Raw genomic sequence first — 14,785 nt, 5'->3', positions numbered from 1 at the left:
GGAGATGGTGAAGGACAGGGAAGCTTGGCATGCTGCAGTCCATGGGGTCACAAAGAGTGGAACACGACTTAGACTGAACGACAGCAACAAAGAAATGAAACTCTCATATTTCTGAAAGAACCTGCTTGGCTTCCTGTGAGAAGTATTAGTTTTCTCAAGTTAAACATCAAAGTTGGGCTCTCCTGGGCTGAACAGACTGGAAGGGAGTTGAGTGGGGTGGCGAGTACCATAAAGCCATCAACAGGTGCACACCGTCGGCTTCCCTGAAGGACGGCGTGGAGGCAGAGAGGTGGGCCCTGAGTGCCGAGTGTTCAGAGAGCAGGGGTGGAGCTCAGAATGGCATTTGGAGACTCAAGAATCGGGCTAGACAAGAGGGTTCCGTTTGGCTCTGTGAGAACCTGGCGGACCAGGGTTGAAATCTTGGCTTTTCAATCAGCGATTGGGACCTAGATAAACATATCTAAACAAGACGCATCCTCCTAGTCTCAGGTGCACACCCTGGACCTGCTCAGCCCGCTCCCCGGGATGCGGGGGACCTCTGCCCCTTCCTCCTGCTCCAGGGCCATTCCAAGGCTGGCCATGCTGTCACCTGGGATGGAATGACCTGTCAGGGGGCCATAGCTGAGACGGCTCGCGCTGCCACGTGGCAGGCGGCAGGCAGAGGCTGGAGATGCTCTCTGCGGATGCCTTGCTAACTGCCGGCTCTTCCTCTTACAGGCCGTGGCAATTCTGACGGCCACATACCCCGTGGGTCACATGCCATATGGCTGGTTGACGGAAATCCGTGCTGTCTACCCTGCTTTTGACAAGGTGAGAACCCCATGCGGCGCGGTTTCCGAAACACTCTCTTTAAAATTAGCGTTTGAGAGACAGCGATCTCCGGTGATGGACACCTCGGGGTCTCTCAGCCTCACCTCCCTCTGCAAGGTTGATGTAGCATTGGGGCCGGCGGAGGTAATTGTGGAACACGTCCCTCCGGAAATTACAGAAGTGAATTGATGCTTGCCTTGATGCAGCTCCCAGGATGTGTCTCCAAACCGGTCCTCACTTCTAGGTTACTCCTGTTGAGAAATTATTTGCAAAAGGGAAACAGTACTCTCAAAAAAATTAATATATGGTTTTCGTTTCTGTGGTTTGTTGCTTTTTGTTTATTTGTTTTTACTGACCTCATAGTTGATGTGAAGGTACAGCTTGAGTTCATAAGCTTATGGCTTTCTTTCGAGGGGGTACATGCACACCCTGGGTGCAGGCTAGTTCAGTTCAGTTCAGTCGCTCAGTCATGTCCAACTCTCTGTGACCCCATGAACTGCAGCACACCAGGCTTCCCTGTCCATCATCAACTCCCGGAGTTTACTCAGACTCATGTCCAATGAGTCAGTGATACCATCCAACCCTCTCATCCTCTGTCATCCCCTTCTCCCGCCTTCAATCTTTCCCAGCATCAGGGTCTTTTCAAATGAGTCAGTTCTCCACAACAGTACTGGAGTTTCAGCTTCAGCATCAGTCCTCAAATGAATGTTCAGGATTGGGATGATCTTATTCCAGCTGAAAGCTTCTGCTGACATTGCAGGGAGGCACATAAGTCTTCAGACCTGTAACCTGAGACCATGTCAAGACTGACCTGCAGGTCATTTGAGAAATGCCTATTTCATTCAAGCGTAATTATTTGAACCTATAAACGTTCAACCTAAAACAAACAAGTAGAAAAAGAGACCCCTCCCCCAAAAGATTGTATGCAATGTTTTAAAATGAAAAAATAGGGAAAAAGCAAACAGCCTGCCCCTTGTACTCTTAAGAGCAACTGTTTGAATTTCTGTAGAACTAGCTCAGAGTCACTGCTGACATCATTTTAATCTGATCCTGAAAGAGCCCTGAGAGGTGACGAGAGGAAATCTGTTCACCAGCGTCCCCAGCAGATTACCTGCCTCTCTCTCTCCCCACCCATAATCAGTCACCTGTGAGTAGCAGCTCCCCTCCAGGCAAGTCAGGAATCGCCCCCACACAGCCACTCATGAGAGAGGGAGACTCTTGTTCAGAACTCTTTACGAGGTTGGAACTTCCCCAGTAAACAATGAGTTGGACGCTCCACCACTTGCCAACATTCACTTGGAGCATCAGGATGCAGAGCGTGTCCCAAAAAATGCCTTTGATTCCTGCTTCCCAAACCCAAGAGTGGATCAGAAGGTCTGAGCCACATGTAGCAGAGAGCTATGTTGGACTGGGTTTAAGTCAATCTATGGAGAGAAATCTGTATTTTCATGTCAAGGAACATGTATATAGAAGTAAGTCCTCGAAAACCAAGATAGATATAAGTCTTATTGCTAAATGTTTAGCTCTTGGAGAATAAGACTATATAATAAAGTCCAATAGCAGGGTTCTACTTGTGTTCGAACCTCCTGGCTGTGAGCGTCTCATCTGAAATCGGTTTTGGCTACCTTGAAATGATTAAACTTAACAATGCAGCCCTATACAATTTCTCTAAGAGCAGCCAAGAAAAACATTGTTTTATTCACGATTACAGAGGTTAGATGCTATGAAAAAAAAGCCCTTTAAGGAGCATCTCTTGAGCCTGATGCTGGAGGAAATCAGGATACTTATGAAACCTCCCCGTTGTCACCACGCATTCCACCGCACCACTCCGGCCATTCCCATGAATGCCGTCTATTCACCCAGATCTTAGACACCTCTATGTGGACTTCCGGAATTTGCTGCATTGACAGTTGAAAATCCTTAGCCTGCTTGTGGGTTCCAAACTTAGAGATTTAACATTTCTTGCATAACTTCTGATGTTTCTAGCTAAACAGGGAGATGGGAAAGTTTTCCACTCTTTCACATTTTCTCTAGTGTTCGGTTATCATCTGCAAAAGAGTGTATCTCTGCGAAAAAGCCCATGGGGCAAGCAAGACGAGACACTGATGCTGAGTTGATACGTGCCGGTTTACTCCAACCATATTGGCAAACATATTTGCTGTCTTAAAAAATCAAAGCACATTGAGGGAGCTGGGGCCCGTGGCTATCACCATGAGGGGGTGGGGGGCGGGCATGTGCATTTAAAGGCAGGGCCCCTTCTCACCCAGCCCACCAGGGGACCACCCTCGCTGATCCCTGGGGGAGAGGAGATGAAGATATGTCCCACGTGCTGTGATGGGCACTGTGCCAGCACGGCAGTCTGTTTTCCAGGAAAAGCAGGTGTGCTGGAGTGAAGAAAATGGAAACCCCACCAGAGGTTTGCGCGGGCAGCATAAAGGAGAAGGGCTTCCAGAGTCTGTCTCAGCCTCTGATGGGAAGCAAACTTCAAGTGGGACCTGTAACACCTCCACTTGTACATCTGTCATTAGGCTGATGTGGGAGCCAGGGGCTTGTTGTTTGTTTCCGTGAGTCAACTCTGGGGCTCACTGGATACATAACGAGGTGGGCATTGTTTTTTCTCAGCTGCTGTTCACAGTCAAGGACCAGACACTTGACCCTCAATCAAGGGTTTTGATTGAGTGGCGGGTACACATAGTAATGACGCTGAGATGGCATCAGCCAGCTTCAGGGATGTGTCAGTGAAATGTGCTCACATTTCAATTTAACAAGGGCTGTTTGAGCATCTTCTTTAGTGGTGCTAAAGATGGTGCTGAGTTGCAGGAGCTAAACAGATGGATGAAACACCCAGTCCTTTATCTCAGGGAGCAAATGTGCCCCTCAGAGGAGTCTTGACATGTGCCTCCCGATACAGGCTCAGTTGCCATCCCTGCCTGCCTGCAGAGCCCAGGGTGGTCAGACACTGCAGGAAGGGATAGGGCCCTGAATTAGGTGGGTGGGCACCCAGCGCCCTGGAGAGGGGACTGACTCCGGAGACACTGCTGGGCAGTTCAGTCCGGAACTCCTTCTGGTTCGGAGTCCAGAAGCCTGACAGCTGTCTTGAGAGAGACGTCCAGTGGCAGCCGTCTTCCAAGCTGTCCCTTGACATCTATGCTTCAGATGCGTCAAATCAAACAGAAACGAGATGCTCGGTAAGAAGTGTGAGTGGTCAGCCCAGGATAACCCGGAGCCTTTTCTTGCCCCCCTAGAATAACCCCAGCAATAAACTGGTGAGCACGAGCAACACGGTCACAGCAGCCCACATCAAGAAGTTCACGTTCGTCTGCATGGCCTTGTCGCTGACGGTAAGGACAGACCCACTCCTGGCCCCCGCCTCTGTGTCTGTTTTTAGAAAAGAGGAAATTGCCGTTTCAAAGGGAGAAGTCTTGTACTCCATAGTGCAGTGCTGTGTTAGATAAGGTGACAACCGCTCCTAGATATTTTCATCCCAAAATACAGACGACTGTTTATCAAGGATGGCATTGAGTCTACGCTTCACCCGGTGGCTCAGATAGTAAAGAACCTGCCCGCAAGGTAGGAGACCTGGGTTCGATCCCTGGTTTGGGAAGATCCCCTGGAGAAAGGAAATGGCCATGCCATCCACTCCAGTGTTCTTGCCTGGAGAATTCCTTGGGCTGAGGAGCCTGGCAGACTACAGTCCATGGGGTCGGAAAGTGTCAGACACAACTAAGCAACTTTTGCTTTCATTGAGTCTAAGAATAGAGGGTCAACTTGCATTTCTGTAAGGGGGTTCTTACATGCTGAAGAAAGGCAGGCTTTGCCTTTCTTAATGATATTTTGTCTTACTGAATAATTTCCAGGCTATCTTTAAACACCCAGAGTCAACTGTCTCTTTTCCAAATTTAATTGGTATGATTTGTTTCACTGGTAAACGTTGCTTTCTTTTTGTTTACACTGCTGTATCCTTCCTATGGAGCCATCATTCACCATATACTTACCAGGCACCTACAGGATCCAAAACCCTGTGCCGTCTTCAAGGATAGAGGTGTGAACAAGAGTGGATAGCGCCTCCTCATTGGCAGGGCCTGTCGGTGACACTGCACAGCCTTGAATAAGCAGTTCACACCCTTTATCAACTCACCTGGGCAGTGCGGATGTAGGAGATATGTTCAAAACACATGGGAAAAAATCCCAACATGCTCTATAATCCAAAGCACACAGTATGTGACTTAAGATTGCTTATAACATTTGTCAACAGTAGCAAGAAAATAATAATGACATTTATAAACAACTTCGCATCATAGACTGCGCTCTGTGAGTTCTAAAAATGGAGATGAGAAGAGGCTAAAAAGAAATAGGGGTCTTTTGAACTCAGTTCCTTGTTCGTTGTGGTGACTACACGTTTAAGTCCTGTAGAAATTCTCCATTTTACAGCTTAATGGAAAAAAACGTAACAGAAATAGCCGAGTGTGTGCAATTCCCATCATAAATGACTGATACCGAGGACATAAGACAATAAGAGGTTTGGGGACAAGTGATGAGAGGAACTTTGTGAGAGTTGTCACTGGCCATTATCACAAGAACCACTTAGCCAGATGAGCCCTGAGAGAGGTCCCTTAAAATCAAGTCTGACACACATTTTAAACCTTGTTTGGATTTTTTTTTTTCAAAACCCATAGCTTAATATTTGATCCTTTGACCCAACACCTGAATAAACTCCTCCAGGGCAACACGAGGTCCATAGCCCATCACCTAAGACCTCTGACACTGGGTCGTGACTCGGCATCCATGGCCACCCCATCACCCCAGCCCAGCCCTTCCTCTCGGTCTGTCCCTCATGAAACTGGGAAACTGCACGGGGATGTCAGAAGCGTATTCCAGGCCGCCTCCCCAGGGTGGGGAGACCTCTGATAGCACGCCTGCCTGAGTCAGGTGGGTCACCCCAGGCAGCCCTGTTCTCCTCGTTGTATTCTTTCTCCCTACAGCGTGCAAATTTTTCCATAGTTCCCTAAAACATTAGCAAAACACTGCACAACCTTGAAACCATTTAAAAGAGGATTTTAGGAAAAACAGAGAAGGTTTCTATTCCCGGAGCAGACCTCAGCTTTTGGAGCCTGCATGAAGTGACTGGAAGTTGAGAGGCGAGTTGGTTCGGATGCCAGGGTCTGTGACTTGGACACCATCCAGCGCCAGAAGCTGGAAGCTCTGGGCTGTTGCTCACTCTGTGGTCAGGGTCTGGCTCCTCTGTCTCCTCTCACTCCGCTTGGACCTCCTCCCTCAGTTACGGTCAAGTCCGACGGAGAACGTTACCAGATTGAGTTTACGGATATTCCTTCCTTCCTTCAGTCCACAGGCAATACTCTGTACTTCTCAAACAAAAGCAGCAAGTGTATTTTGAAGTGATAACCACTAATAATTTTATTAGCTTTTCTAATATAAACTAGAAAAATGCTTCGATTTCCCACAAAGAGGTTTTATTTATTTAATTATTCTAATCCTACTATCTGTGTGTGTGTGCTAAGTTGCTTCATCTGTGTTCGACTCTTTGCGACCCTGACCCTGTGAACTGTAGCTCACCGCTGTCCATGGGATTTCCCAGGCAAGAATACTGGAGTGGGTTGCCATTTCCTTCTCCAGGGGATCTTCCTGACCCAAGGATCAAACCGGAGTCTCCTGTATTGGCAGGCCGATTCTTTACCACTAAGCCACCTGAGAAGCCCAGACTACAGTATAGGGTAAACCTGACTTTTAGAAGGGGCTTCCCAGGAGGCTCCGTAGTAAAGAATCCACCTGCCAATGGGGTTGCAAAGAGTCGCACACAACTTAGCAACTTAGCTACAGCAAATAACTTTTATGTGCACTGGGAAACCAAAAAATTCATGTGACTCACTATATTGCAATATTCACTTTACAGTGGTGGCCTGAAATAGTTCCAAGGGATGTCTATACATGTATTTAATAAAGCGTAAATTTTTATTCTTGCTTTATAGCAATATTCATTATACTGGGGCAGTAAAAAGTGAAAGTGTGAAACTGTTAGTCACTCAGTTGTGTCCAACTCTTTGTGACCCCATGGACTGTAGCCCCCCAGCCTCCTCTGTCTGTAGAATTCTCCAAGAAAGAATACTGGAGTGGATTGCTGTTTCCTTCCCCAGGGGATCTTCCCGACCCAGGGATCGAACCCAGGTCTCCTGCATTGCAGACAGATTCCTTACCATCCAAGCCCTCAGGGAAGTCTAGACCAAAACCTGCATTATCTCCGAGGTCTGCCTGAAATAGCACCAGCTAGAAGCCCGCCTTCCAAGCTCCTTCTCCAGGGCCTTTTTCTCTGAACTGTGCTGTTCCAGCAAATAGGAGCAGATCCCTGGCACTGAGGCTGTGCACTGAGGCAGTTGCCGGCACGCTTGAAGCAGTGGTTTCTTCAATAATACAAACAGTGGTATTACAGCGCGTCTCAGATACATTGGCTTCCCAGGTGGTGCTAAAGAATCTGGCTGCTAATGAAGGAGATGCAAAAGATGCGTGTTCGATCCTTGGGTCGGGAAGATCGCCTGGAGTAAGAAATGGCCGCCCACTTCAGTGTTCTGGCCTGGAAAATTCCATGGACAGAGGAATCTGGTGGGCTACAGTCCATGGGGTTGCAAAGAGTTGGACACAACTGAGCGAGTGAGCGCAGCACAGCAGCAGATACTTTATAGCGACTCGATCAACTGGTCCTCCTTCAGTTGGCTCTAACATCTTGGCTAGAAGCTGGCCTACGTGCATACTCAGTCATGTCCTACTCTTGATGATCCCGTGGACTGTAGCCCACCAGGCTCCTCTGTCCATAGGACTTTCCCGGCCAGAATACTGGAGTGGGTTGCCCTTTCCTTCTCCAGGAGATCCTCCTAACCTAGCGACCGAACCTGCATCTCCTGCATTGGCAGGTGGATTCTTTACCACTGAGCCTCCAGGAATTGCCATTAAAAGGTATATAGAAAAAATATAAGTATTTCCCCCCTAAATTCATTGCTATGCTGTCACTATAGTGCATACAGCCTTTTATAGCACTTACCATGTTCATTCTTCACATCTGTTATATCTTGTAGGCCCTGAACTTCCCTAGGCAGGGTCTGTGTGTTAGTCACCTCATCCCTAGGGCCTAGCATCCTGCTGACACAGAAGGGGCACAATAAACAGAACACAAACACAGGAATCAATTAATACTCACCTGTGAGATAAGGATCAGAAAGGTGCCGATGGCATTCACCCCTCCTGAGCCACAATCTCCTTATTTATACTGAGGTTATCTTAAAGCTCTTAAGAGGCCTTTACCTGAGAGTCTGTTTTCACTTTTTTAATTTGTAAACTGAATCGTATCAGGAAATTAACATTGCAGAGCACTTAGGATAGACACATCATGCTTATTGCAGTGGGCGATATTCTGTACAAAGTGCGAGCCTTCTGATGGTTCCAGAACTTTCTATGCATTGCCTAGGATTAGAGCACTTTGCCAAGTGCTGGTCCTTTGGGCATTAGTGACTCTTCTCTCTGGGACTTTGAGAAGAGCTGGCGCCACAAATGCTGCAGACACCCAGTGACCCAATGATACTAACTGCTTTTTGAAGGAAAACCTGTATTATCCAGAGCAGAAACTCATCTTACAATCAGAATGGGCCCATTCTTCAGGCCCTGACATGTTCAGTTCAATGTCTGTCTTTGCCTGTGAAAAATACTTTTGACAGTTAATAAGAGACCCTGGTGCTGGGAAACATTGAAGGCAAAAGGAGAAGGGGGCGACAGAGGATGAGATGGTTGGATAGCATCACCGATTCAATCGACATGAACTTGGGCAAACTGGGAGATAGTGAGGGACAGGGAGGCCTGGCATTCTGCAGTCCATGGGGTTGCAGAGTTGAACACAGCTGAGCAACAACATGAGACTAGTATTTCAGCATGCCACAATGCATGTATATGCTTATTCCCTCTTATAGATTTTCAGTTTAATTTGGAGTGAACCCCTGACTCTGAAAGTTCATTCTTCCCTCATTTTCTTATCTGAGAGTTTGTCTGAACCACTGGGCTTCAAGACAAGCAGCCCAGAATGCCTTCTGCCCAGTTGGAAGAGGAAGTGGATTTAGGAAGTGTATAAGGTAGGAAAGCAGAAGTTTGTCCCAAGGAGCATCTTGCTTCCCTGCATTTAGGAAACTCAGAAAATCAGTGATTGGCTTCTTTAGACCATTTGATGGGAGGGAGGGTGAAAAGGGAGAGCTTTAGCCGATCTGAAAGATGAACTTCACAATAGTAAGAACCCCTGATATAAATTAATCCCCTCAATAGCAACAAAGGAGCAGGCGTGATGCAGACCAGGGCTAGCAAGGTGACTGCAGGCAGACACACTGCTGTTTGGGGTGAAGGAACACTCAGTGCAAAAATATGTGCTCTTTAAATAAGGTTGAAAGAACAGCTTCAGAAGGCATGCCGCATGGTGGGACCAGGTGTGGTGTAGTGGCCACTCAGAGGAGGCCAGCGATCCGCATTGTACAGGGCAAGGTAGCACCACGGAGCACAAGGCTGGCGCTGGCGCTGGGGTCAGAAGCAAGCAGCCGGGTTTGGCCAGAGCCTTCCGGCAGAGCCATGGTCTCCATCCCTAACGTGACCGATTATAAAGCCCCTTGATGCTCAGCGTGTCCTGAGAGGCTACGTTTCTCTAGTAGACAGTTGTGGTGATCGCAGACAGAGGGTGGTGGCCATGAGCTTGTGAAGGAGGCAGGAGCGGTGTTCCTTCCTTTTGGGGAGAGGCACTGATGATGCTAAACTTACAGAAACACAGCCCCTTGGAACGGATCATGATTGCCGCCTGAATCCCAGCCTTGGGGATAGAATAGAAACCACTAACCAGGGTAGGATATGTCTTTTCAGTAGCCTTTGTGCTGCAGAGAAGCACTCCAAAAGGTACCAGACCCCCGTATTCCTAGATGTGAGGCCAGTGTGGTGAAGTGAACAGATGAACTTGCTAAATGTACCAAACTTGGCAATTTGGTACCCAAAACACATGGTCTTTTTTTTCTAAAGTATTAGTTGCTCAATTGTGTCCAACTCTTTGCGACCACATGGACTGTAGCCCACCAAGCTCTTCTGTCCATGGGATTCTCCAGGAAGGAATACTGGAGTTAGGTTGCCATCCCCTTCTCCAGGGGAATCTTCCCAACCCAGGGTTTGAACCTGGATCTCTCCCACATCACAGGTGTATTCTTTTACCATCTGAGCCACCAGGGATTTTTTTTTTTCTTAAATTCATAGCAAATCTATTAAGTAGGCAAGTTTTAGCAGCTTTAGATGATTTTAGTTGACCAGTTTTCATTTTTACTCCACAATGCCATTTTTTCAACATCTGCTGTTTTCTTACACTCTTAGCCACTCTAGTGTGGGAGAGCCGTTGCCAAGAGAGGGGGGCCCCTCTGTCTCAAGAGAGGTGGGGAAGACTCCTTGCAAAGCACTGGCTTGGCTGCTGCTGAACCTCCCCAACCTCCTTCATACAAAATGGGAACAGCATCCACCCAGAGGGATGTTGGCAGGAAGAGCCCCCAAAGCACTTGTATGCAGTGAACGACCTACACGGTCACACTCAGCACCCCTGGATGTCGGACTTGGAAAGGCCAGAGGGGAAGAGCTAGGAGCAGAGGAAAGGGAGAGACAGTGTCAGAGAGATGGAGAGTGAGGTCAGCAGGAGAAGGGGAGAGGCCGAAGGGTCCAGAAGAGAAAGGGGCGCTGGAGCGTCAGAGGAGACGGAGCAGAGTGATGGAGGTGGGTTCAGCAGACAGCGGGGAGGATGGGAAGGCCCCAGAAACCCCCCCCCCCCAGCGCCACCCCACCCCCCACCCCAGGCCTCGCCAGTCTGTCCAATAGCAATTACTGTAAACCATGTGTGTGCTAAGTCGCTTCACTCATGTCCGACTCTTTGAGACCCCATAGACTGTAGCCTGCCAGGCTCCTCTGTCCGTGGGATTCTCCAGGCAAGAATACTGGGGTGGGTTGCCATGCCCTCCTCCAGGGGAATCTTCCTGACCCAGAGATCGAACACGAGTCTCTTACATCTCCTGCATTGGTAGGCAGGTTCTTTATCACAGCCTGGGAAGCCCGCTGTAAACTTTAGAAGAGTTTAAAAGAGGCAGGTTCTTAAGAAATGAGTAACTGTGACCAATTGTCTGTGGCCCGAATAGACTGTTCCATAGCTGATGTGGGTGAACTCAGCTGTTTCAGGAGGGTGGGTGTGAAGGGGTTCTCTCGCTAGGCCACTCCAGGGTGGGCTTCATGGCCCCAGATTCAGATTCTGCTGAGGTCGTGGGGCCGTGCCAAGGCCTCCAGGCTGCACCCCACTGGCCTCCCCCAGCTTCAACAAATGGAGGCTGTTTGATGGCGGCGGTGGTGGGGTGGGGTGTGTGTGTGTGTGTGTGCACGTGTGTGTGGCTGTCACTTAGGGCAGAGACAGAGGCAGCCTTGCCATCCAAACTGTTGTTGCTGTCGTTGTCCAGTTGCTCAGTCGTGTCTGAATCTTTGCAACCCCATGGACTGCAGCACACCAGGCTTCCTTGTCTTTCACCATTTCCCAGAGTTTGCTCAAACTCATGTCCATTGAGTCGGTGATGCCATCCAACCATCTCATCCTCTGTCGTCCCCCTCTCCTCCTGCCTTCAATCTTTCCCAGCATCGGGGTCTTTTCCAGTGAGTCAGCTCTTTGCATCGAGTGGCCAAAGTATTGGAGCTTCAGCTTCAGCATCCAACCAGAGTACCTCACAGTAGGATACAGGGGTATCTGAGGCCAGTGGTTGTTACAACTTAAGGATCTGGTTATTTTTTTTAAAAGATTTAAAATAGGTTTTTACTCTGGATCCACCCTGAGCCTTGCTTTTTGACGTCAGTGGGTGGTAAAAAGGGAAAGTATGACTCTGTACTCAATCCCGAGTGTTCTATTCTGATGATTATGTGTTGAATTGTGTCCACTCCAAAGTCCTATATTGAAGTTCTAGCTCCATCACCTTGGAATGAGACCTTTTTTGGAAATAGGGTTCAGGTGAGGACCCCTGTTCCATCTGACTGGTGTTCTTGGGGGGTGGGATGTGGATACATAGGCACAAGGAGGGTACCATGTGGAGACCGGAGTGATGCTGGAAGCTGCTGGAAGCTGGGAGTCCTGGAGCAGGCCCTTCCCTGGGCCTTCAGAGGGAGCACGGCTCTGCCGACACCCTGACTTTGGCGTCCCTCCCGGCCTGAGAGATGATAACGTGCTGTTAGGCAGCCCAGTTTGTATGCTTTGTTACAGCAGCTCTAGCAAACTCATACACTGATGTTTCTGAAAGAGAGGCACCGTCGTGCCATTTAAGGCCACGGCGATTGGTTGACCAGACCTAACTAGTCAACTGGGGGCTTCCCTGGTGGCCCAGAGGTACAGACTCCACCTGCCAATGCAAGAGATACGGGCTTGATCCCTGGGTTGGAAAGATCCCCTGGAGAAGGAAATGGCAACCCACTCCAGTATTCTTGCCTGGGAAATCCCATGGACTGAGTGGCTTGGTGGGCTACAGTCCATGGGGTCGTGAAGAGGTGGGCACGACTGAGTGACTAACACACTTGTCAAGATTTATGTGCTTAGTTACATCCTTGTTGATGGGGCTTTTGGGAGGGTGTGGTTATTGGCATCATAGTATCCAGTAGAAGTACCAGTGTTCAAGTTGGGTCTCTGCTTTTTGGTTTTATTCTGCTTACTATTAGTTAAACAATCCAGTGCTGGCTCACCCACACCCTGCAGACCCAGCATCACTAACCCTGAAAAGTTGAAACATGTTTACAATTTTCAGGGAAGAAATTAAGTTGCTAGTATTTTATCCTGTTGTGTTTATCCACCCCCCTCCCCCACCCCACCCCTCCCCCACTCTCCCCACCCCCGCCCTGCAAATTGTCTCAAGATCTTGATCGCTTCTGCTGCTTCCTGCATAAACAGTAGTATCTGATTTGGCACGAAGTTGTAAAAATTACTTAGTTTCAGTTTTACCTATCAGTACACCTGGGTGTACTGTACAAAGCCACCACCTGCAAGGGCTTGGGAACCAGGGGGAAGACAAGTGCATTCTTCTCTGGCTTCTGCACGTGCTGCCTGCCAGACCCCAGTCTCACATCGAGGATGTGGGTCCCAGGCTCCACTCACTCCCAGGCTTTCCCCGTGCAAAAGCAGATTTATCAGAGAAAGACAGCAGTCAGGAATCATTCCACCCAGTGGCCGAATAACCCGGTGGGAATCAACTCATAGACTTCCAGGAATTGTATTTTATGTCTGTCTGTGGCTTTTTTAAAAATTGTTTTTTATTCATCTCAAAGCCTGAGATGCCTGGGCTTCTCGGGTGGCGCTAGTAGTAAAGAAGCTGCCTGCCAAAGCAGGAGACATAAGAGACGTGGGTTTGATCCCTGGGTCAGGAAGATCCCCTGGAGGAGGGCAGAGTGACCCGCTCCAGTATTCTTGCCTGGAGAATCCCATGGACAGAGGAGCCTGGTGGGCCACAGTCCTTGGGGTCGCACAGAGTCAGACACGACTGAAATGACTTAGCATGGATACACGAACAGTTTAAGGATAACAGAAGCAGGGAGTATTTTTCTTCTTATCTGATGGTTCCATTATAGCGTACAGGACCCAGACATCGGCTTGGTCAGCTGCATGGTCCAGACCCTCCTGACAATCATCATGTGATGTGTGGACAAAATGAGGCCATGCTGTTGGTGGCCGAATGGTTTTCTGATTTCAGCATCTGCTTTCACTCCCTGGTGCTTTGGGCCGTGAACATGAGCACCTTCCAGGTGACCTGGAACTCTGATGTCCTGTCGACCCATGCTGACAAGGACATGCGGGGAGACAGCAGAGCTGATGTGAAATATTTCAAACACTTTTTTTGGCAAATTGTCTCAAGAAACACTGAATAGACTTATTGAAATGAGCGCGTGAGGACAGAAAATGCTGATTGGCGTGCTCATTGGTCATTTTGTGTTGAGTGAGGCTAGAGACCGCTGGACCCAGAAATAAGAGAAAACAATCAGGTATCGTCCTGGTTACACAAAAGTATTTCCCAGAAGCATGGTTGTTGTTCACTGAGTCATGTCCAACTCTCTTCAGTCCCATGGACTATAGCACGCCAGGTTTCCCTGTCCTTCACCATCTCCCAGAGTTTGCTCAAAGGAATAAATCACACACTGGTACTTCTATTGGATGCTATGATACCAACACCCTCCCACCCTCACCCCTCCCCACCCACAAGCCCCATCCGCAAAGACATAATTAAGTGCATAAATTTGGGAACACTGCTGACCTGCACAAACAATATTTCTAAGCAAACCTTGGATTCAAGTTCTCACCTGGAGAAGCTGGAAATACACAAGAACAGAGATGTCTTAAGAAAACAGTCAGTGGAGAATTTAACACCTACTATACCTCTGGAGGAGAAGGGGACGGCAGAGGATGAGATGGCTGGGTGGCATCACTGACTCGATGGACATGAGTTTGAGTAAACTCCGGGAGTTGGTGATGGACAGGGAGGCCTGGCGTGCTGCGATTCATGGGGTCGCAAAGAGCTGGACACGACTGAGCGACTAACCTGAACTGATACCTCTCCCAGAGCTTAGGTGTCTAGATTCTGCATTCAGACTGAGAGAGTGAACAGGAAAGTACAGTTGCCTTTAGCTAACTGATCCATGGCCTTTGCTGAACATCTTCTTTTATTTTATCTTAAATAAAGTTTTAGCTTAAAGGGTTTCGCTCTGTTCCCAGCTCTGGGTGGGAGTGCCTGCTTGTTCAGGCAGTGAAGGAAACATGATTAGGTTGCTTCAGGAGATTATTCTGGGAGTCCTTTTGTACCTTCTGAGCCCAGGGTGAACCTCAAAGAACCTTAGTGTGATGCTGAGAAAAAACACGTGTGGCAAATAATAGTGCCTGGAAAAGCTGCTCATCGTTAAT

The 14,785-nt window shown here is 48.5% G+C and overlaps 1 protein-coding gene across 1 annotated transcript in view; it reads left to right on the top strand.

The window, feature by feature from the left end:
- The window catches only part of ANKH (ANKH inorganic pyrophosphate transport regulator), a 162,178-nt gene that overhangs the window by 121,169 nt on the left and 26,224 nt on the right, over positions 1–14,785 (top strand). Inside the window, exons 7-8 of the mRNA XM_065905535.1 lie at positions 718–810; positions 4,056–4,151. Of these exons, the coding sequence (XP_065761607.1) occupies positions 718–810; positions 4,056–4,151 (189 nt within the window). The remainder of the gene's footprint in view (positions 1–717; positions 811–4,055; positions 4,152–14,785) is intronic.

Source organism: Muntiacus reevesi, chromosome 14, assembly GCF_963930625.1.
Source record: "Muntiacus reevesi chromosome 14, mMunRee1.1, whole genome shotgun sequence".
NCBI lineage: Eukaryota > Metazoa > Chordata > Mammalia > Artiodactyla > Cervidae > Muntiacus > Muntiacus reevesi.
Note: the sequence above shows the minus strand (reverse complement) of the source record. Positions and strands in the feature narration are given on the sequence as shown.